The following is a 22,947-nucleotide window of genomic DNA, read 5'->3' as shown; positions in this document are numbered from 1 at the left end:
CCCCTTCATGGTAAATGATTTGGTAAGATCAGGAATTCAAGGCCCATATCTAAACATAGTAAAAGCAATATATGGCAAACCAGTAGCCATTATCAAACTAAATGGAGAGAAACTTAAAGCAATCTCACTACAATAGAGGCTACACAATGCTGCACACTCTGTCCCTGCATATTCAATATATTATTTGAAGCCCTAGCCAGAATTAGACAACAAAAGGAGGTCAAAGGGTTAGAAATGGAAAGGGAGAAGTCAAAATATCACTATTTGCAGATGATATGATAGTATTCTTAATTCCAAACATTCTACCAGAAAACTCTTATTGCTGATAAACAACTTCAGCAAAGTGACTGGTTATAAAATTAAGTCAACGGAACCAGTAGCCTTCCTCTGCTCAAAGGATAAACAGGCTGTGAAAGAAATTAGGGAAACAACACCTTTCACAATAGACACAAATAATAGAAAATGACTAGGTGTGACTCTAACCAAGCAAGTGAAAGATCTGTATGACAAGAATGTCAAGTCTCTGAAGAAAGAACTCTAAGAAGATCTCAGAAGACGTAAAAATCTTTCATGCTCATGTATTGGCATGATTAATTTAGTAAAAATGGCCATCTTACTAAAAGCAATAAACAGATTCAATGTAATCCCCATCAAAATTCCCACTGAATTCTTCATAGTGTTAGAAAGAGCAATTTGAAAATTCATTAGGAATAACAAAAATCTCAGAATAATGAAAACTATTCTCTACAATAAAAGAACTTCTGGAAAGAACCAGCATCCCTGATCTCAAGCTGTGTTATAGAGGAATAGTGATTAAAAACAAAAACAAAAAACAAAAACCTGCATGGTATTGGTATAGAGACAGGTAGGTAGATCAATGGAATAGAATTGAAGACCCAAAAATGAACCCATACACCTATGGTCCCTTGATCTTTGACAAAGGAGCTAAAACCATCCAGTGGGAAAAAGACAACATTTTTTTTAAACATATGGTGCTTTTTCAACTGGTGGTCCACATGTAGAAGAATTCAAATCAATCCATTCTTATCTCCTTGTACAAAGCTCCAGTCCATGTGGATCAATGGCCTCCACATAAAACCAGATACAGTGAATCTAATAACAGAGAAAATGGGGAAGAGCCTCGAGCACATGGGCACAGGGGAAATTTTCCTGAACAGAACACAAATGGCTTATACTCTAAGATCAACAATCAACAAATGGGACCTCATAAAATTGCAAAACTTCTGTAAAGCAAAGAATACTGTCATAGGACAAAATGGCAACCAATAGATTGGGAAAAGATCTTTACCAAGCTCACGTCTGACAGAGGGCTAATATCTAATGTATACAAAGAACTCAAGAAGTTAGACTCCAGAGAACTAAATACTTCTATTAAGAATAGGGTAGAGAGCCAAACAAAGAATTCTCAACTGAGTAATATTGAATGGTAGAGAAGCCCCTAGAGAAATGTTCAACATCCTTAGTCATCAGGGAAATGCAAATCAAAACAACCTTGAGATTCCACTTCACATCAGTCAGAATGGCTAAGTTAAAAAACACAGGTGACAGCTGATGCTGGCAAGGATATGGAGAAAGAGGAACACTCCTCCATTGCTGGTGGGATTGCAAGCTGGTACAACTATCCTGGAAATCAGTTTTGCAGTTCCTTAGAAAATTGGACATAGTACTACCTAAGGACACAGCTCTACCACTTTGGGCATATACCCAAAGGATACTCCAATATATAACAAGAACACATGCTCCACTATGTTCATAGCAGCCTTATTAATAATATCCAGAAGCTGGAAAGAACCCATATAGCTTCAAAAGAGGAATGGATACAGAAAATGTGGTACATTTACATAATGGAGTACTACACCCCTATTAGAACAATGACTTTATGAAATCTTTATGCAAATGGATGGAACTAGAAAATATTCTGAGTGAGGTTACCCAGTCATAAAAGAACACACATGGTATGTACTCATTGATAAGTAGATATTAGCCCAAAAGCTCAGAATATCGAAGATACAATTCACAGACCATATGAAGCTCAAGAAGAAGGAAGATTTCAGACCTTCTTCAGAAGGGGGACCAAAATACTCATGGGAGGTAGAGAGGCGGGAGAGGAAGGAAAAGCGAGGCAGGATCAGTAATGGGAGGAGACGGGGATGATATTCAGAGGGTCATGAATTTGAACACTAGTGTGTAGCAATGGTGGATGGGGAAGTGGGGGTAGCCATCAGAAAGTCCCAGTTGCCAGGACAATACGGGGGCTCCCACGACCCAACAGGGATGAAATTAGCTGAAATGCCCAACAAAGAGGTTGGAGAAACCTGTAGAGGCCATATTTAGAGGCTAGGCAAGGTTGGACTCATCTCCAAATTTTTAACTGAGAATGGCTCCTGTCTATAGGAAATATGGGGACAAAGTATGGAGCAGAGACTGAAAGAAAGGTCAACTAGAAACTGCCCACCTGGGGATCCATCCCATATATAGACACCAAGTCCAGACACTATTGTGGATGCAAGGAAGTGCTTGCTGACAGGATCCTGTTATAGCTATCTCCTGAGAGGCTCTGCCAGATTTTGACAAATACAAAGGTGGATGCTAACAGCCAACCATTGGACTGAGCATGGGGACCCCAATGGAGGAGTTAGAAAAAAGGGCTGAAGGAGTTGAAAGGGTTTGCAATGCCATAAGAAGAACCATAATATCAACCAACCAGACACACACTCCCTCAGAGCTCCCAGGGACTAAACCCCCAACCAAAGAGTACACCTGGAGGAACCCATATGGTCATCCCATATGTAGCAGAGGATGGCATTGTCTGGCATCAATAAGATAAAAGGCCCTTTGTCCTGTGAAGGCTAGAATCCCCAGTTTCAGGAAATGCCATAATGGTCAGCTGGGATTGGGTGTGTGGATGGGGGAGCACCTTCATAGAAGCAGGGGGAGGAGGGATAGCATAGGAGGGTTCTGGAGGGGAAACAGGGAAAGGGGATAACATTTTAAATGTAAATACATGAAATATCCAATAAAAAGAATTAGAGTAAGTTAAATTAATTTATTATTAATAGTATTACTATTGTTAATTGTGTGTGTTGATACATGAATGTCTTTATATGTGTTGCCTGAAATGAAGTGTTCAGATAAGGAATTTGGTTTTACATCAGAGATAATTTTTATAACGAACTCTTCCATGTACAAAAGTCAGATCCTTTTATTTTTGGTGTCACATTTATTCTAAGTCATAATAGATGTTATTTCCACATGGGCAATTTTATTGTTTTTTTTTTAAAGATTTGTTTTTATGTATATGGAGTTTTGCCTGCATGATTTTCTCTAAGTTGAGTCCATACACTATCAGTGGAAGCCAGAAGAGGGCCTCAGAGCTCAAGAACTGGAGTAATAGCAGGTTGTGAGCAGTTATGTCTAACTAAAAGGCACATTTCCCCTCACAGGAACAGGAAACCACTCCATCATGAGGTCATACAAATTGCTTTACCTTTTCTTTGCAATCTGAGAAAGCAACAGCATGGGAAAACTTTTGATGTTCTGAGCAGTTGCACATGGCCCGACTGGTAACATTAGCACACTGTTTGTATTTGCCAGTTTCCTGTAAGCAGAAGCAACAAATGCTGACTTGTTTTTATAATTTGTAGTTTTTCCAAAATAAGTGTTTAGAAAACATTCATTCTCTGAATAATAAAGTTTTGAGAATTTTAGAAGAAAATTCATTAATGATAAAATAAGAGGCATTGGGGGCATAGAGTGCTTGCCCAGGAGATGAGATTATGAAGGTTGTAATGTAACAATATTTCTGCATAATTCTTTCAGGTTATACATGTACATATTATTCATAAACATTGCACAAAAAGATACAATTTCCTTGTTGTGACTTTTGCTTTCACAGAGAGCTTCTTTGACTAGTGTGCAAGCCCATAGAGATACCATTTGCCATGTTCAGGGTGTAATTTTAGAGAATGGCAACCCATGCCTGGTAACACTAGAATTGCTGAACTGCACAACTGCCATATGCCATAAACCCTGCATTCAAAACCTTCTTAGGGGGAGATGTGGTGACACATATCAGCAAACTCAGCACTTTGAGTCAAGATGATCAGTAGTTCCAAGTCAGCCTTGACTAGATAGCAAGTTTTTGCTAACCCTCACTATACAGTAAGTCCTTGCTCAACAATACAAAACAAATTAAACAAATGATCAAATCTCCCTCTTAATTAATTGGTATGAATTAGGTATGTTTCCTATTTAACACTCAGGGAAATCATGGTGGGGAGATGTTGGAGGATTGGGGTATGCAGCCTCAGAGGTAACTTCTGCATGGGAACCAATTTGAAAACTGTCTGAGGGCCTAAAGATTTGTGACACAATGACAGCCAACTGAGAATTGCCACTTGGAAGACATGCTTGCTTGGGACCAATGGGACATGGGTTGAAGGGTGCTCCAGGAGAACTAATAAAGGAGATTTTGGAAGCATTCCATCCCCAACCCATGAGGCTGAGCATGGTCTAGAGGCAGATGGTCCAAGGTATAAAGCAGCAGGAGGAATCAATGTAAAGTAAGGATATCTAAGCAAAAACAACTTATGTCAAATGGAGGAACTTGGCATAGTAAGAAGACAGGTTCTTATCTTTGAAAGAAAATGTAGTTGGCGAACTCAGTGTCTTAGTGACTCACTGTTTAGAGCAGAACTTCTTGCCCTTAAATCCTAGATTAATTCAGCAGGAAGTGTGGTAATCTAGGAATAGTTCGTGTGTATAAGAACATTCATAAAATATGTATTATTAGCTTGTAAACTCTCTCTCTCTCTCTCTCTCTCTCTCTCTCTCTCTCTCTCTCTCTCTCTCTCTCAGCAGTGTCTATCTGAGGCCTCGGACATACTGTGTTACACAAGCTGTCCTCAAACTCCTGATGCTCCTGCCTTGGGATTCTCAGCTGCTGAGATTACATATGTATGGGCCATCATAATATACTCATTCAACAATTTCTGAACAGATGCTCTGTCAGATGCTGGCTGGAATACATGGGATATTGTAGGAACAGGTCAAAACAAATACAAACTTTGACTAGAATGTCCTGGGCCTTGGTTTGACCTTTAGTATCAGGAAAAACAAAGCAAACCAGAAAGAAATCAGTCTTGCTTTATGAGCTTACTTTCTTGTGGAGACTGAAGGACACAAACATAAAACTAGTAAGTGAAGTGTTAGAGCAGTAACGCATAGTTTGGAGAATATAGGAAGAAATAGGGAGTCAGGGATGGTAGAGATAGGGCTATCGTTGTACAGGGATTGGTCAGGGAAGGCCTCACTCTGAGCTGGGCATTAAAGCAAAATACTGACAAAGGTTACAGTGGGGTGTGACATATGGCAGAAGATGAAGGGGTGTTCTTGCAGCTGCAAAGGCCTGACTTGGGAACATATCAGAGAAACAGAAAAGAGGCCAACATGCCTAGGCTAGAGTGAGCTGGGGTGGGGGTGGGGGGCTGTCATGTTGAAGCATGATGAAAAGATAGGGCAAGGAGAAGGGGAAGTCTCTCGTTCCAGAACCTGATATGTATTTCTGTTTGGCTTAGTGTCTAGAACTTCAACACATCTGACAAAATCAAACTACAACTTGGATTTAGAGCAGAGACAATAATCCTTTTTCTGCATGGTCTGTCACCGCAGAATATAGGAATAGTGGGCTTTGTTTGCTTAGGACCAGAAGTCGTGTGATGTTTGAGTTTAACTATATTAGCACTATTCTCACCCTGAAACTTGACCAATGAACTGCACAAACCACCTAAGATCTCATTTACAAAAGGAAATTCTCCTTTGACTGGCCAGACTGGTCAAGGCCTTTGCTTTACATCTTACAGAGAGTCATCTGCCTTTGTCTCTAGCATGCTGGAATATTGTTCCCAACACATCCAAAGGAAATACATAAGGTAGATAAATCAACAAGTACAACAAGCTTTTTAAAAAGCCTCCTTATAAAACTTTGCTTAAGGCTAAATTTGACTTCATCTTTGACATAGTTGTAAATCGCATCTTTTAGCAATGTAATTTCATACATTTCAGAATCATATGACACTTAAGGTCCCCTTTTCTGAACAAAAGTGCTTAAAAAGATTCAACAGCAAGTAACTTTTTCTCTGAAAACTAACATTTCCCTCTGTTCCACTATGCTCTTCTAACCTCCAGAAAGGTGGCGGTCCAGTTCTAAGGAGCCAGCCTATATTGTAGGCATGATAGAGCAGGAATTTAAATGTGCCTATGCTAATACAAGGAGTTGCTGAAGACATGAGACAGCTGTAAGTTCTCTCCTTTGAAAACACAGTGCTCTTTATGTGTCTCCTTTGAGGTTTATTTGGGAGCTAAGAAGTCAAGGAGAGAGTCCATTGAGAATTCTTGGCTGCAAAATAGTGTCTGTGAGTAGCTGAAGTTATCAATGCAGTGGCTAAAAAAGGAGCAGCAGAACTCCTTGAGAAATATGAAAAATAGCTGAAGTACCTTATCCTATAACTGTGTCCATCTACAGTATAAATACTCTTTCAAAACTGTTAAGTCTGTACGTATACATGTATTAAGTATACATGGAGTGATTGTGTGTGTGCACATGAGTACATCTGTATAGTGCATTTGCATGCGTCTCTGTGTATGTGTGGCATAGGCACATTTAAATTCCTGCTCTATCATGCCTACAATATAGGCTGGCTCCTTAGAACTGGACAGCCACCTTTCTGGAGTTTGTTATGGTGTCTGGATAGAGTCCAGAGTAATCTAGCTGGAATCAATTCTTTCCTTGTACTACTTCCTAGGGGGTCAAGCCTGAGATTCAGGCTTGATGGCAAGTACCCATATCAGCCAACCTATCTAAATGAGGACCACTGTCCTTATTTTTTAAAATATGAATCAAACACTGCAGAAGTTCATTTATAGACAGATTATTTACCTTTGACTTGTGAAATTGATTTCTCGGTATGGGTTTGCTAGGGTCTGCATGATAAAAATTATCTGTGAGTGGAATAGAAATTCCCATATGGGATGGAGGTCTGTAGTTTATCTGCAAGGGATTAAGCAAAGGAAGAGGGCTATGTGTTATTATTCATCACCTCATAAGTGTTTTGTTTTTTCCATACAACCGTTCTGGACAAATACTTCACTTTCAACTGCAGGTACTATAAATATTTCACCACTTCACTTTCTCTCCCACTCAGTTTCTGTAATTTCAGAGACCTGACTCTGTGATGATGTAATATGGATTTTGTAAGGAAGTGAAAATGACTTTTAGTACTTAAAATAGGTTTCATAAAGTTAATGGAGGATATTTCTAAGCATTTTTAGCGAAGAGTCAGAGATGCTGTTAGATCACAGTTTCAAGTTTTGATTATTTCTTTTCTATCACAGACCTAAATGTAGTACATCAGCTAATTTTTAGTTGTTTTTTTTTTTCAGGTACAACTTTCTTTATTATGTTTTTCATTTTGTTTTTAAATTAGTAAAAGAAAGTCCTAGAAGCTGCAGTGATCCGAGCAGTAGGAATTTTGCGCATTCACCTTTTGTTTAAGTATGTTTAAATTATCACACCGAAGGCACATTTCATTTGCATGAAGTATGCACCATACAAACTAATTTTAGTTATTTACCCCCACCCCAATCCCGGGAAGAAAAAAAAAAACCTACTCTGGAAGATAATTTTCATTGAAATGTAATCAAACTTTGTTAAGTGGATTGTGACAAGAGTATAATTGATATGAAAATAACATTTTAACATTCGGCCATCAACTTTATAAAATCATTTGCTATATAAAATTTTGCAATTTTTAAAGGTATATTCTATCTTCATATTAACCTCAGAATTAAAGCATAATGAGAGAACTTCTGGGACAAGGTCCTACTATAGGCCTTCATCCTCAGCCAGGAGGTGGAGCTGATCCTCAATCCTCTGTGTAACTTCCTTGTCAGAGGAGAGATTGCCTCCAGGGAGTGCTCTGACTTCAGGATTCAGGGGAGATCACCATTTTCTCTTCTGTGTCTCCATAAGGCTGGTCATCCCAGAAGAGAGCACAGGCCACAGAAGCAACAGAGCTTCTGGGAGAAGGTCCTACTACTAGCCTTCATCCTCAGCCAGGAGGTGGAGCTGATCCCCAGTCCTTTGTGCACTGGTCTTGCTAGGAGAGAGCTGGTCTCCCAGGAGTGCTGATACAGGCTTACAGACTCACAGGAGGTACAAGTTTCAGTCAGAGACAGCTAGATCATCTAACACCAGAGATTACCAGATGGTGAAAGGCAAATGTAACAGAAACCAAGAATACTAGGCATCATCAGAACCCAGTACTCCCACCACAGTGAGTCCTGGATACCCCAATGCACCAGAAAAGCAAGATACAGATTTAAAATCATATTACATGATGCTGGCAGAGGACTTTAAGAAGGACATTAATAATTCCCTTAAAGAAATACAGGAGAACCCATCTAAACAGGTAGAAGTCCTTAAAGATGAATCACAAAAATCCCTTAAAGAATTATAGGAGAACACAGGTAAACAGGTAGAAGCCCTTAAAGAAGAAACATTAAAACCCCTTAAAGAAGTACAGGAATACACAAGCAAACAGGTGAAGGAGTTGAACAAAACCATCCAAGATCTAAAAAATAGAAGTAGAAACAAATAAAGAAATCACAAAGGGAGACAACTCTGGAGATAGAAATTCTAGGAAAGAAATCAGGAGTCATAGATGCAAGAATCACCAACAGAATACAAGGAGGAGAGAATCTCAGGTGCAGAAGATTCCACAGAAAACATGGACACAACAATCAAAGAATATACAAAATGCAAACAGATTCTAAGTCAAAACATCCAGGAAATCCAGGACACAATGAAAAGATCAAACTTAAGGATAATAAGTATAGATGAGAATGAAGATTTTCAACTTAAAGGGCCAGTAAATATCTTCAACAAAATTATAGAGGAAAACATCCCTAACCTAAAGAAAGAGATGCCCATGAACATACATGAAGCCTATAGAAATCCTAATAGTTTGGACCAGAAAAGAAATTCCGCCCAACACATAATAATCAGAACAACAAATGCACTAAATAAAGACAGAATATTAAAAGCAGTAAGGGAAAAAGGTCAAGTAACATATAAAGGCAGGCCTAGTAGAATTACACCAGACTTCTCACCAGAGTCTATGAAAGCCAGAAGATCCCAGACAGATGTTATGCAGATCCTAAGAGAACACAAATGCCAGCCCGTGCTACTATACCCAACAGAACTCTAAATTACCATAGATGGAGAAACCAAAGTATTCCATGACAAAACAAAATTTACACAATATCTTGCCAAAAATCAAGCCCTACAAAGATAACAGATGGAAAACACCAACACAAGGAGGGAAACTACACTCTAGAAAGGACAAAGTAATCTTTCAACAAACCCTAAAGGAGATAGCTACAGAAACATAATTCCACTTCTAACAACAAAAATAACAGTAAATAACAATCACTTTTCCTTAATATCATTCAACATCAATGGACTCAAACCCCAATAAAAAGATACAGGCTAACAGACTGGCTATACAAACAGGACCCAACATTTTGCTGCATATAGGAAACCCACCTCAGGGACAAAGACAGACAGTACCTCAGAGTGAAAGGCTGTAAAACAATTTTCCAAGCAAATGGTCCGAAGAAACAAGCTGGAGTAGTCACTCTAATATTGAATAAAACCAACTTTCAACCTAAAGCAATAATAAAAAAAAAAAGACATGGAGGGGAACTTCATACTCATTAAAGGTAAAATGTACCAAGATGAACACTCAATTATGAACATCTATGCTCCAAATGCAAAAGCATCCACATTCATTAAAGAAACTTTAGAAAAGCTCAAAGCACACATTGCACTGCACACAATAATAGTGGGAGACTTCAACAGCCTACTTTCAGAAATGGACAGATCCTGGAAATAGAAACTAAACAGAGACACAGTGAAACTAACAGAAGTTATGGAACAAATGGATTTAACAGATACCTATAAAATATTTTATCCTAAAACAAAAGGATATACCTTCTTCTCAGCCACTCATGTTACCTTCTCCAAAACTGGCCATAAAATCAGTCACAGAACAGCATCAACAGATACAAAAATATTGAAATAATCCCATGCATCCTATCAGATCACCATAGACCAAGGCTGATCTTCAATAACAACACAAATATTAGAAAGCCAACATACATGTGGAAGCTGTACAAAACTCTACTCAATGATTAATTTGTCAAGGAAGAAATAAAGAAAGAAATTAGAGACTTTTTAGAGTTTAGTGAAAATGAAGCCACAACATACCCAAACTGATGGGACACAATGAAAGCAGTCCTAAGAGGAAAATTCATAGCTCTAAGTGCCTCCAAAAATAAAATGGAAAGAACATATACTAGCAGCTTGATAGTACACCTAGAAGCTCTAGAACAAAAGAAAGGAAATTTACCCAAGAGGAGTAGAGGGCAGGAAATAATCAAATTCGGGGCTGAACTCAACCAAATGGAAACAAAAAGAACTATACAAAGAATCACCAAAGCAGGAGCTGGTTGTTTGAGAAAATCAAGAAGATAGATAAACCCTTAGCCAGACTAACTAGAGGGCACAGGGACAGTATCCTAAGTAAAAATATCAGAAATGAAAAAGGAGACATAACAACAGATCCTGAGGAAATCTAAACCATCATCAGATCCTACTACAAAAGGCTATATACTCAACAAAACTGGAAAACCTGGATGAAATGGACAACTTCCTAGACAGATACCAGGTACCAAACTTAAATCAGGATCAGATTAATGATCTAAACAGTCCAATATCCCCTAAAGAATTAGAAACAGTCATTAATAGTCTCCCAACTAAAAAAGCCCTAGGACTAGATGGGTTTAGTGCAGAGTTCTATCAGATCTTCAAGGAAGATCTAATTCGAATTCTCCTCAAACTATTCCACAAAATAGAAACCGAAGGTACTCTACCCAACTCGTTCAATGAAGCCACAATTACTCTGATACCTAAACCACATTAAGACCCAACAAAGAAAGAGAACTTCAGACCAATTTCCCCTATGTATATCGATGCAAAAAATACTGAATAAAATTCTTGCAAACCAAATACAAGAAAACATTAAAATTATCATCCATCATGATCAAGTGGGCTTCATTCCAGGGATGCAGGTATGGTTCAATATATGGAAATTCATCAACATAATCCACTATATAAATAAACTCAAAGACAAAATCCACATGATCATCTCATTAGATGCTGAGAAAGCATTTGACAAAAATCCAACACCCGTTCATGATAAAAGTCTTGGAAAGATAAGGAATTCAAGGCCCATACCTAAACATAGTAAAAGCAATATACAGCAAATCAGTAGTCAACATCTAACTAAATGGAGAGAAACTTGAAGAAATCCCACAAAAATCTGGGACTACACAGGGCTGCCCACTCTCTGCCCAATATAGTACTGAAGTCCTGGCCAGAGCAATTTGACAACAAAAGGAGATCAAAGGGATACAAATTGGAAAGGAAGAAGTCAAAATATCATTATTTGCAAATGATATGATAGTATATATAAGTGACCCCAAAAATTCCACTAGAGAACTCCTAAACCTGATAAACATCTTCAGTGCAGTAGCTGGATATAAAATTAACTCAAACAAATCAGTAGCCTTTCTCTACACAAAGGAAAAAAATCAGGTAGAGAAAGAAACTAGGGAAACAATACCCTTCAAAATAGTCACAAATAATATAAAATACCTTGGTGTGACTCTAACTAAGCAAGTGAAAGATCTGTATGATAAGAACTTCAAGTCTCTGAAGAAAGAAATAGAAAAAAGACCTCAGAAGATGGAAAGATCTCCCATGCTCATGGATTGGCAGGATTAATATAGTCAAAATGGCCATCTTGCCAAAAGCAATCTACAGATTCAAGGAAATCCACATCAAATTCCAACTCAATTCTTCAGACTTAGAAAGAGCAATTTGCAAATTCATCTGGAATAACAAAAAAAAACAAAAACAAAAAACAAAAAACAAACCAAAAAACCCTAGGATAGCAAAAACCATTCTCAACATTAAAGAACCACTGGTTGAATCACAATCCATGACTTCAAGTTGTACTACAGAGTAATTGTGATAAAAACTGCATAGTACTTGTTCTGTGACAGGCAAGAAGATCAATGGAATAGAATTGAAGACTCAAAAATGAATCCACAAACCTATGGTCACTTGATCTTTGACAAAGGAGCTAAAACAATCCAGTGGAAAAAAGACAGCATTTTCAACAAATTGTGCTGGCTCAACTGTTGGTTAGCATGTAGAAGAATGCAAATTAATCAGTTCTTATCTCATTGTACAAAGCTCAAGTCTTTGTGGATCAAGGAACTCCACATAAAACCAGAGACACTGAAACTTATACAGGAGATAGTGGGGAAGAGCCTGGAAGATATGGGCACAGGGAAAAAATTTCTGAACAGAATACCAATGTCTTGTTCTGTAAGATCAAGTATTGACAAATGGTACCTCATAAAATTGCAAAGCTTCTATAAGGCAAAGGACTCTGTCAATAAGACAAAATGGCAACCAACATCTGATAGGGGGATAATATCCACTATATATAAAGAACTCAAGAAGTTGGAGTTCAGAAAACTAAGCAACCCCATTAAAAATGGGGTACAGAGCTAAACAAAGAATTCTCAACTGAGGAATAACTAATAGATGAGAAGCATCTTAAGAAATGTTCAACATCCTTAAACATCAGGGAAATGCAAATCAAGACAACCCTGAGATTTAATTTCACATCAGTTAGAATGGCTAAGATAAAAAACTCAGGTGCCAGCAGATGCTGGTGAGGATGTGCAGAAACAGGAACATTTCTCCATTGCTGGTGGGATTGCAAGCAGGTACAACCACTCTGGAAGTCAGTTTGGCGGTTCCTCAGAAAATTGACCATAGTACTACCGGAAGATCCAGCAATACCACTCCTGGGCATATACCCAGAAGATGCTCCAACTTGTAATAAGGATACATGCTCCACTATCTTCATAGCAGCCTTATTTATAATAGCCAGAATCTGGGAAGAACCCAGGTGTTCCTCAACACAGGGATGGATACAGAAAATGTGGTACATTTACACAATGGAGTACTACTCAGCTATTAAAAACAATGAATTTATGAAATTCCTAGGCAAATGGATGGATCTGGATGATATCATATTGAGTGAGGTAACCCAATCACAAAAGAACACACATGTCACTGATAAGTGGCTATTACCCCAGAAGCTCAGAATTCCTAAGATACAATTTGCAAAACACATGAAACTCAAGAAGAAGGAAGACCAAAGTGTGGATACTTCAATCCTTCTAAAAGCGGGAACATGATACCCATGGAAGGAGTTACTGAGACAAAGTGTGCAGCAGAAACTGAAGGAATGACCATCCAGAAAGTGCCCCACCTGGGGATCCATCCCATAAACAACCACCAAACCCAGACACTATTGTAGATGCCAACAAGAGCCTGCTGACAGGAGCCTGATATAGCACTCTCCTCAGAAGCTCTGCCAGTGCCTGGTAAATACAGAAGTGGATGCTCACAGTCATCCATTGGATGGAGCACTGGGTCCCCAATGAAGGAGCTAGAGAACGTACCCAAGGAGCTGAAGGGGTTTGCAGCCCTATAGGAGGACCAACAATATTAATGAACAAGTACCCCAGAGCTCCTTAGGACTAAACCACGAATCAAAGAAAACACGTGGTGGGACTCATGTCTTTACTGCTTATGTAGCAGAGAATGGCCTAATTGATCATCAATGGGAAGAGATCCCTTGGTCTTGTGAAGGTTCTATGCCCCAGTTTCGGGGAATGCCAGGGTCAAGAAGCAGGATTGGTTGTTTTCGGGAACATGGCGAGGTGAGAGGTTATAGGGGATTTTCAGAGAGGAAACTAGGAAAGGGGATAACATTTGAAATATAAATAAGGAAAATATCTAATAAAAAAAAGAGAAAGAAAAGCATAATAAGCATGGGGAAAAAAAGGAAAAGAATGCAGCCAAGTGTTAAGTCATGAAGGTAGAGTATATACTTATTCTCGTGCAGAATTTCACAGGGCCAACAAAGTAATAGGCTTTATTGTTCACTTACACCGGTGAAGTGGAATTTACACACTTATTAGTTGCATTAAATGCACCAAATCACCAAATAAAGCTTCTAAATTGACACCGTAAGGCACCACCTTAAGTTTTCCAGGCTGGAACTGGACATAATTTTAAAACGGTTTCTTAAATTTATTCATTTTTTTAAAAAACATAACATGAGGAATATGTTAAAACTGGCATAATAGTTCAATAGAATAAGTATTCCAGATTTTGGGAAGGATGAAGAGGAATATATTCAGAACTCTTCACTAGAATGCCCCCAACTTGACCACAGTAGATTAATGATGTTCTTTGTGGATGGGGTTAGTCAATAACACCAGCTTAATGGATCTTTCTTTCTGCACCAAATCCCATTGAGTTATCTGGTCCCCTTGGCTGACAAAGAACCATTAGATGTGGAGCACTGGCATCATAATCCACATTAAAAAACAAAACAAACAAAACAAAACAAAACAAAACAAAAACCTACCACAACTAAATAAATGGCTGGGCAGATGGCTCTATTGGTAGTGTCTGCCACTCAATGTGAGCACCATCCTACATTTGGATCTTGGTCACCAAGTGCAAACCAACTGTGGTATTACTAACCTATAAGCCCAATGCTGGGGGCAAAAGAGGCTGATCCAGGGAATTGTTGTCCAATCTAGGGAAAGTGGTGACATCTAGGCTCAGAAATAAGGCAGAGAAACAATTGAGGAAGTCATTGTGTTGTTAACTACTGGCCTATACATGAGCCTGCATGGCCAAGCACACCTGCACACACATACCTGCACACACACTTATTTCCACATGTATGTGCTGGCCTTTCTCATATACACAAAGACAAAAGGAAAAGACTCACAGATACTATGAAAACAAAAGCAAAAATTATTATATTGAAATGGGACTGTTCACAGGAGAATTGAAACTTCAAGTTCAACATTTTGAGACTTTTTTCTGAGGAAAACCAAACAAAGCAAAACACCTAAACCCAAAGAGAAATAGAATCAATCAGACCCATTAGCATGAGACTAGTCATTGTAAACCAAAATAGCTGCATGTATAACAGATGCCCATAATCATACCATCATCCTATTAATAATTGATTACTAGTGATGAGAAAAGTTAGTAAGAAAAACAATTATTTCAGAAAGTTTTCACAGCTTAGAAAAGAATCCTCACCATCATGTTCTCAAAATGACCCAGGGTTTGAAAAATGATGGAAATGCTAGAGCTACCAGATCAGAAATGCTAACAGAATGGCCAAAGCCTCACCCAGGACACACACACCACTTGTTCTCTTAAAGGTGCTGTAGCTAGGTTTCTTACCGGCAGAGTTTTGATCATATTGAAACCCCGACTGTCCTTGTGAACTCCACTAATCCAGTCTTCACGTGGTATGTGCCTGCCAGGAGTGTGGTGCATAGTCCTGAGGTAACTGCAGCTGCTCTTTATGGTTGGCAGCAGTGTAATAGCATAGCATATACTTGATCCCTCCCAAAGAACCAGTGCTATTGAAGTGGAACCCTGCAAAGATCCAAAAATGAAGTTTAGAAGCCTGGAAACATCCAAACTACATTGTTTTTCAAAGATCCAGAGAATGACCTATGATAGTTGTATTTTTGGTTATGAATAGATGGGTTTATTAACCACATAGCAAGCTAGCCAAAGGAAAAGAATAAATGACAAGAAGAACCACAAAATATCAAATCAGGTATTCAAAATTTCTGATGAAAGTAGTCTTATCTTTTGTTTATTTGTTTGGTTTGTTTTTTCGTACTCTTTCTTACACTTGTGTGTGTGTTATGTAGCTCAGAGGACAACTTGCATGAATTGGTTCTTTTCTCTTTCCTTGACCTTCCAAGTACTGGGACTATAAGTGTACATTAACATACATGGTATATGTGGTGCTGGGATATAACCCTGGGCTTCATGAATGCCTAACAAGCACTTCACCAGGTGAGCCATAGTGTTTCTCTTGAAGTGTTAAATATTGCTTCTTTTTATTCTAATGTAAATATTTCATAATATTGTGACCTAGGCACTTATTTTCAAGTCCTATCTCTATTAAATTTGGATGTTCCTAATCATCCTCTATTTGGGAGAAATTTTCTTCTGTAATTTCTTTGAACAAATTTTCTACGTAATTTAATTGCACCTCCATACCTTTTCCTATCCTGTGGATTCTTGAACTTGGTTCATGATCAAGTTGTCAAGTCACAGAATCCTTGAAAATTATGGGCATATGTGACTGACTGGTTATATTTCCTTTATTGCTATGTGATTGTATTATTTCCTGGACTGGACCTGTTCTTCAATCTCACATGTCTTTCTCTGCTGGGTCAAGGATACTGGCAATGCTTTAAGCTATGTTTTTAGATATTGAAAATATTCATCTCCAATATTTGAAGTAGTTTTTTTTTATTTTATATTTTTAAATCACATTTTTCTTGCTAAATTTCTTGTGCATGATGCCAACTGTCTTTTTGAGCACCAGAACTGACTTTTTTGTGTTATTCATTTGCTTACTTGAGCCCTCCTTCAGATTACTAGTCACTTTTAACCATTTCCTTTGAAGTCTCTGTCTGGGCCTTTAACTATTTTGGTATCTTTGAATTTTTTTACTCAGGAGTTGGGATCTTTTACTTTGAATTTGCTTACTCCAGAGTTGGGATCTTTTAGAACTATCATGCTGCTTTGTCTTTTCACGTTGTGTTTTTGAGATGTGATTGTGCATCTACTGGGGTGGATATGTTGTCTGACTTTATTTGGGATTATTCTTGGTGGGTAGCATTAAACCTCTGCTTTAGTTTCTGTTCTTGAAGTGACAAAACCAACCAAACAACCAAAGAAAACCTTTTGCAAAAGCATCTTTAAAAAGTCTAGTCTGTCATCAAAGGGGGGGGGGTTAACGTGGCAGGGACCTGAATGGAGATAGTCCATGACATGTATAAGCAAGGGTAGAGAGCAAGGGCCAGAGAGTGGCTCCATGATTAAGAGACCTCACTCACTGCTCTTTAAAAGAACCTTGATTCTGTTTCCAGAAGCCATGTGGTAGTTCCAAACCATCTGCACACCTAGTTACAGGGTATCAAACATCCTCTTCTAGTCTTTGAGAGCATCAGATACACACACACACACACACACACACACACACACACACACACACACACGTATATACGTGAAGGCAAAAAACCAAAAGTACCTCCTTACAAAAGAGAAGAGAGTAATGAAGGAATGCCCCCCGTTTAGTGCTCACTTCATAGATCTTCATTCAGTCCATTGTCCAGCCCATGGAATGCTGCTGCTCTATCTAGGGTGGGTATTGTCCCTTCTGGTAACCTAACTAAAAGAATTTTTCTAAGCATGCTCACAGGTCAACTTAGTCTAGACAAAGTTCACTGAGACCCTTTTCTCAGGTGATTGTAGATTATATCAAGTTGGTAGTGAAAGCTGACCATTAGAGCCTTAGCATTAAAGAAACAAACTGTCATATTAGTAGCGCCATCAAGCTAAATCAGATATAGAAATATAATAAAATATATTAATTAAGGCCAGGTACTATATATCAATAATCATATAAAATAAAGTGGCCCAAAATAATGTAGAGTGAGGTTTAAAGTTCAAAATAATAAGCTAAAATATAAAACAATAAGGGGCAGAGGATGGGGAAAAGAAAAAAGGTGGAAAATAGAGAGAAATTGTGATTAACAATTTAGAGAACACAAAAAGTTAACTTAGAAAAGAGGTTTAAAAATGTAAAAGCAGAAAGTATTTTATTTTTTATTCTTTTAAGATTCTCTTACTATGTAGCCCTGTATGGCCTGGATCTCAGTATGTAGACCAGGCTGGCCTCAGATTCCCATATATCTGTCTGTTCCTGCCCCCAGAGTTCTGGAATTAAAGGTATATACCAATTCTGACCAGATTTGATATTTCTAACTTTTATCATAACCTCCACCCTGCCTTACAAAATACTACACATATTAAATGTGCTTACTTATCCTGGATGAAAGGATGCAGCTTCTCTTTCATAGCTCTAAGTCAACATTTTCTATATCTAATAAACTGCTTTGTAATAATAATAATAATAATATAATGCTTACTTTTTGAAAAAATCTTCCAGATATGTAAATATTTAGATAATAATTTTCATTGAGGTCAAAAACACCTTGTGTCTTAACTTCCACCAATCCTGGGTTTCCAACCACCATACTGACTGGAGGGATAGGAAATGTTGACATAGCTATGGAATCAGTGCCAACAGTTAATATTGCATAATGAAAATTTTAAAAACATAATTTAAAAATTTGTAAAAACAGCTTAATAATGATTGGCAACTTTAGTAATTCTTAGAAAAATTTACCTTCAGAGACATTTTCGTCAGAAAATATTTTTTCTCTTCCATTCCTCCTTGCTCACCCAGGTTCTCAGATGGATAGCAAGGTCGCTTGGGTATTGCTGGTTATGTTTCCCACTAGGCATGTACTTGTAGGTACAACTATGGAGCTACAACTATGGAGCTGAGGAAGCTGATGCCTGTTAAATGACTGTTAGTATCCTTGCAAAGTTTTATGTGTGATGAGAACTAAACTTGGTTCTCTGCAAGAGCCATGTGAGTCTAGTGTTCCTTTCAAAGATTTCCTGGTTTGTGATAAATTCCACCAGAGAAATTTAAGGAAGCAGAAAAAAAAAACAAACTAGTCTCTCTGACTCACTTTTTAAAGGTAATCTGGGGTAGTCCTTGCTCATTGTAACACTATGTTTTCTGCCCTGTGGCATTTCTAGCTGCCACATCCAGTTATGAACAATGCATGACCTTGGACCTGAAGTGAGCTTACCCAAAAATGTACCCCTCTTAAAACAGTCCTAGGTGAAGTATGTATAATTTTCTCAGTAAGAGGTTTTTCTGCTTTCATTTTCTGCAGAGACTTTCCTTAGGAATTTATTTCAACTGGATTTTTACTTGCTGGAAGAAGACAGCCTTTTCTTCACATTGGCATCTCCTGGCATTGTTTATTAGACTCGGACCCACAGAGGTAAATCTGAGGCAGTTACAGATAGGCAGGGCCCAGAAGGCAAAGGAACTTGAGGCCCCTTATCTCTTAATAGATTAGTGTTACCCATGGAGATTAAAACATTGTGAAGTTTGGATTTCATACATTAATATCTTTACACTTGAATCTATATAGATAAGACCTTTGCTGCAGTGTGGGTGGTAACAGTTGCTCATGCTCCTTTGTAGAGCCATACAAGCTTTGCGAAAAGCATTGACTCTTTACTTGAACTTGCAGATATCTGAAGAGTATCTCAAGTGGGATGAGAAGTTTGACATCTCTGTCTAGCCGTCCCAGAACAGGCACCTAGAAACTTCTTTTGTTAAAAAGCATGGGCTTCCACTGAGGTCCCACCAGGAAACTAAAAGTCTGGCACTCCCACCTACATTTCATATCTGTCCTTTACTTTGGTTCAGACACCTGCTTAACTTTGCATGCACATATTAATTGTTCAAAGAGTGTCCATAAACAAAGAAGCAATCAAATAGGGAGTAAAATATGATGCTCTGTTTTCCATACACAGATGTCTTAGGGCTTCAGAGAAACATCAGATGCTGTGTCTCTCATCCCAAAGGCCGACTCCTGCTTGTCTGCCTTTTCATGGCCCTTCTTCCTTCCTTCCTTCCTTCCTTCCTTCCTTCCTTCCTTCCTTCCTTCCTTCCTTCCTTCCTTCCTTCCTTCCTTCCTTCCTTCCTCCCTCCCTCCCTCCCTCCCTCCCTCCCTCCCTCCCTCCCTCCTTCCTTCCTTCCTTCCTTCCTTCCTTCCTTCCTTCCTTCTTTATTTATGTTGCAAATGTTTTTCCCTTTCCTAGTTTCCCCTCCGAAAATCCCCTATCCCCTCCCCTGCCCCTTGCTCCCCAACCTACCCACTTCCATTCCTGGTCTTGGCATTCCCCTATACTGGGGCTTAGAGCCTTCACAGGACCGAGGGCCTCTCCTCCCATTGATAACCGACCAGGCCATCCCCTCTTCATATATAGCTAGAGACACAAGTTCCACCATGTGTTTTCTTTGATTGGTGGTATAGTTCCAAGGACCTCTGGGGGTTCATATTGATATTCCTCCTATGGGGCTTCAGTCCCCTTCAGCTCCCTGGGTATTTCTCTGGCTCCTTCATTGGGGACATTGTGCTCTGTCCAATGGATGACTGTGAGTATCCACTTCTGTATTTGCCAGGCACTAGCAGAACCTCGCAGGAGACAGCTATATCAGGCTCCTGTCAGCAATGGCCCTTCTTTCAAAGTTAAGGCTTATCTCTAGTGAAAAATATAGGGCTAGGGTAAAGACATTTGCTTTGCTCTTTACAATACAGATGACCTGAGTCCCATTCTGAGGACACATAGTTTATATAGAGTTGACCTTTCTCCCAAAAGTTGTTCTCTGATCCCCACACATGCACTGTGGTCCATGTGTGTAACCATATAGCCTCAAAAACACAACCAAAAGAAAGGCTAATAAAATCAAAACTATCCAGACATCCTAGTATGTGACTAAGTGCATGTATTAAGAGAGGCCAGGGGCTGGGACATGACTAAAGCTGACTGATTCTGACGCAGTTATATTACAGGGCAACCAACATTCACAATACCAGATGTCCAAGACTGAACCTTTTCAAAACAGGATGTGGGTATAAAGTCCAGAAATAATGAGAGGAGAGATACACAAGGGGTGATGAAGTTGAGAAGTCAGATGGGAAGGACTGTATCTTCTGTAAAATCCAATCAATGGGGAGGAGAAAGAGAGGACTTTCACTCGGGGCTATAGAATGAATGTTTCATGCTCAGTGGGGCACTTGTCAATTCATTTGGGTTGGCAACTGACTTTGCAAGAGCCTTTCACTGAGTCACCAGAGCAGGAGACCTGAAAGCCCACAGTACCCAACCTATCTCAGGCCTTTTAAAAAATGGAGGTGCAAATTAAGAGGAATTGAGGCATCTCCATTCCCAATCATTGCCCTAAACCTGAAGTGGGAATAATATGAGCTGCACACACAAGCAGGAGCAATCATCCCACAGCACCTGGTTTGTCTCTTCTGGCTTTAGGAGCAGTGAAAACTTTGAACCAACATGGAGTTCCAGTACTGAATGAGCAACTAGATCACACCTAGACTGAAATAGCTTGATTGTTTCTCCTGCTACAACTCATCCTCTATTGAAAACTAAAACATGTGAGTACTCTAGGACAGACTTAGGCCTCTTTTTCTGTTTCTCTTCCCTATGTTTCACATTGACTGTATCCCTCTCTTCTGCTTTGCTTCAGTACTCATTTCAACTTTGGCATATTTAGACTTCTAGCCCTTTTTAGTAAAGTAGTATGAGGTGAAAACCCACCATAATGTTCTAGAGATGGCATAGACACTTTGTTACTGTGTCAAGCCTACAGCCACACTTACTCCTCTGCCCACAAAAAACATCTTGACCTGTCTTATTTCTCTCATTGTTGCTATGATAAAATACCCTGACAAAACCAATGTATGGAAAGAGGACTTTATTTTAGCTCATAGTTCAAGGAACAGTCTATTGTGGTGGGGAAACCAGGTTGAAGCAGTTGGGCATTGCATCCACAGCCAAGAAGCAGAGAAGAGTATATGAATCATACACAAATCCCTCCAGTGTGCTCAGAGGCCTTTCTCCCTGGGGATTCCTATCTGTCAAGTTGACATCAGGAACCCCCACAAACTCTGAGCTTGGGATGACAGAGCTTTAAGCAACTAGCCCTTTCTTCTACAGAATACATACTGAACCTGATTCCTATCCCCCAAGACTTGTCTGCTGAACGTTAGTGTTACTGACAATTTGTGAGTGTTTGTACATACACACACACACACACACAGAAACCTTAAGTTAAATCATAATGGTCACTAGCAGCACCACTGTCTTGCCTATGTGTACAATTTCTGTCCTATTATCTCCAACCAGCAAAGAAATCTGGCAACCTCAACCAATAAGTACTTCTTACTGATGATTCATCCAGCTTGACACAGCCCTGCTGTGAGTTCCCCCACTGTTGTCATCTACAATCTATGTCTTCTAATGTACACAATCTATGTCTTCCTCTTTTCTTTTTTTTTTTTTAGAATTAATTTTTTTATTAGGTATTTTCCTCATTTACATTTCCAATGCTATCCAAAAAGTCCCCAATATACACCCCCCCTCCGCTCCCCACCCACTCCCACTTTTTGGCCCTGGCGTTCCCCTGTATCCATCCAATAGCTGACTGTGAGCATCCACTTCTGTGTTTGCTAGGCCCCATCATAGTCTCACAAGAGACAGCTATATCCTTTCAGCAAAATCTTGCTAGTGTATGCAATGGTGTCAGCGTTTGGAAGCTGATTATGGGATGGATCCCTGGATATGGCAGTCTTTAGATGGTCCATCCTTTCGTCACAGCTCCAAACTTTATCTCTGTAACTCTTTCCATGGGCGTTTTGTTCCCAATTCTAAGAAGGGGCACAGTGTCCACACTTTGGTCTTCGTTCTTCTTGAGTTTCATGCATTTAGCAAATTGTATCTTATATCTTGGGTATCCTAAGTTTTTGGGCTAATATCCACTTATCAGTGAGTACATATTGTGTGAGTTCCTTTGTGATTGTGTTACCTCACTCAGGATGATGCCCTCCAGGTCCATCCATTTGCCTAGGAATTTCATAAATTCATTCCTTTTAATAGCTGAGTAGTACTCTGTGAGGAGCCGCCCTCACATTCGCCATTATAAGATGGCG

At 39.0% G+C, this 22,947-nt stretch overlaps 1 protein-coding gene across 2 annotated transcripts in view; it reads right to left on the bottom strand.

Moving 5' to 3' along the window:
• The window catches only part of Catsperb (catsper channel auxiliary subunit beta), a 190,790-nt gene that overhangs the window by 10,576 nt on the left and 157,267 nt on the right, over positions 1 to 22,947 (bottom strand). For both annotated transcript variants that reach the window (XM_085830158.1, XM_085830159.1), the window contains 4 exons: positions 18,277 to 18,416; positions 15,500 to 15,697; positions 6,959 to 7,069; positions 3,509 to 3,619 (listed from right to left, as the gene is read on the bottom strand). In XM_085830158.1, coding sequence (XP_085686284.1) covers positions 3,509 to 3,619; positions 6,959 to 7,069; positions 15,500 to 15,697; positions 18,277 to 18,416 — 560 coding nt within the window. The remainder of the gene's footprint in view (positions 1 to 3,508; positions 3,620 to 6,958; positions 7,070 to 15,499; positions 15,698 to 18,276; positions 18,417 to 22,947) is intronic.

This window comes from Mus caroli, unplaced genomic scaffold (assembly GCF_978045245.1).
Source record: "Mus caroli unplaced genomic scaffold, Mus_caroli_1 scaffold_14, whole genome shotgun sequence".
NCBI lineage: Eukaryota > Metazoa > Chordata > Mammalia > Rodentia > Muridae > Mus > Mus caroli.
Note: the sequence above shows the minus strand (reverse complement) of the source record. Positions and strands in the feature narration are given on the sequence as shown.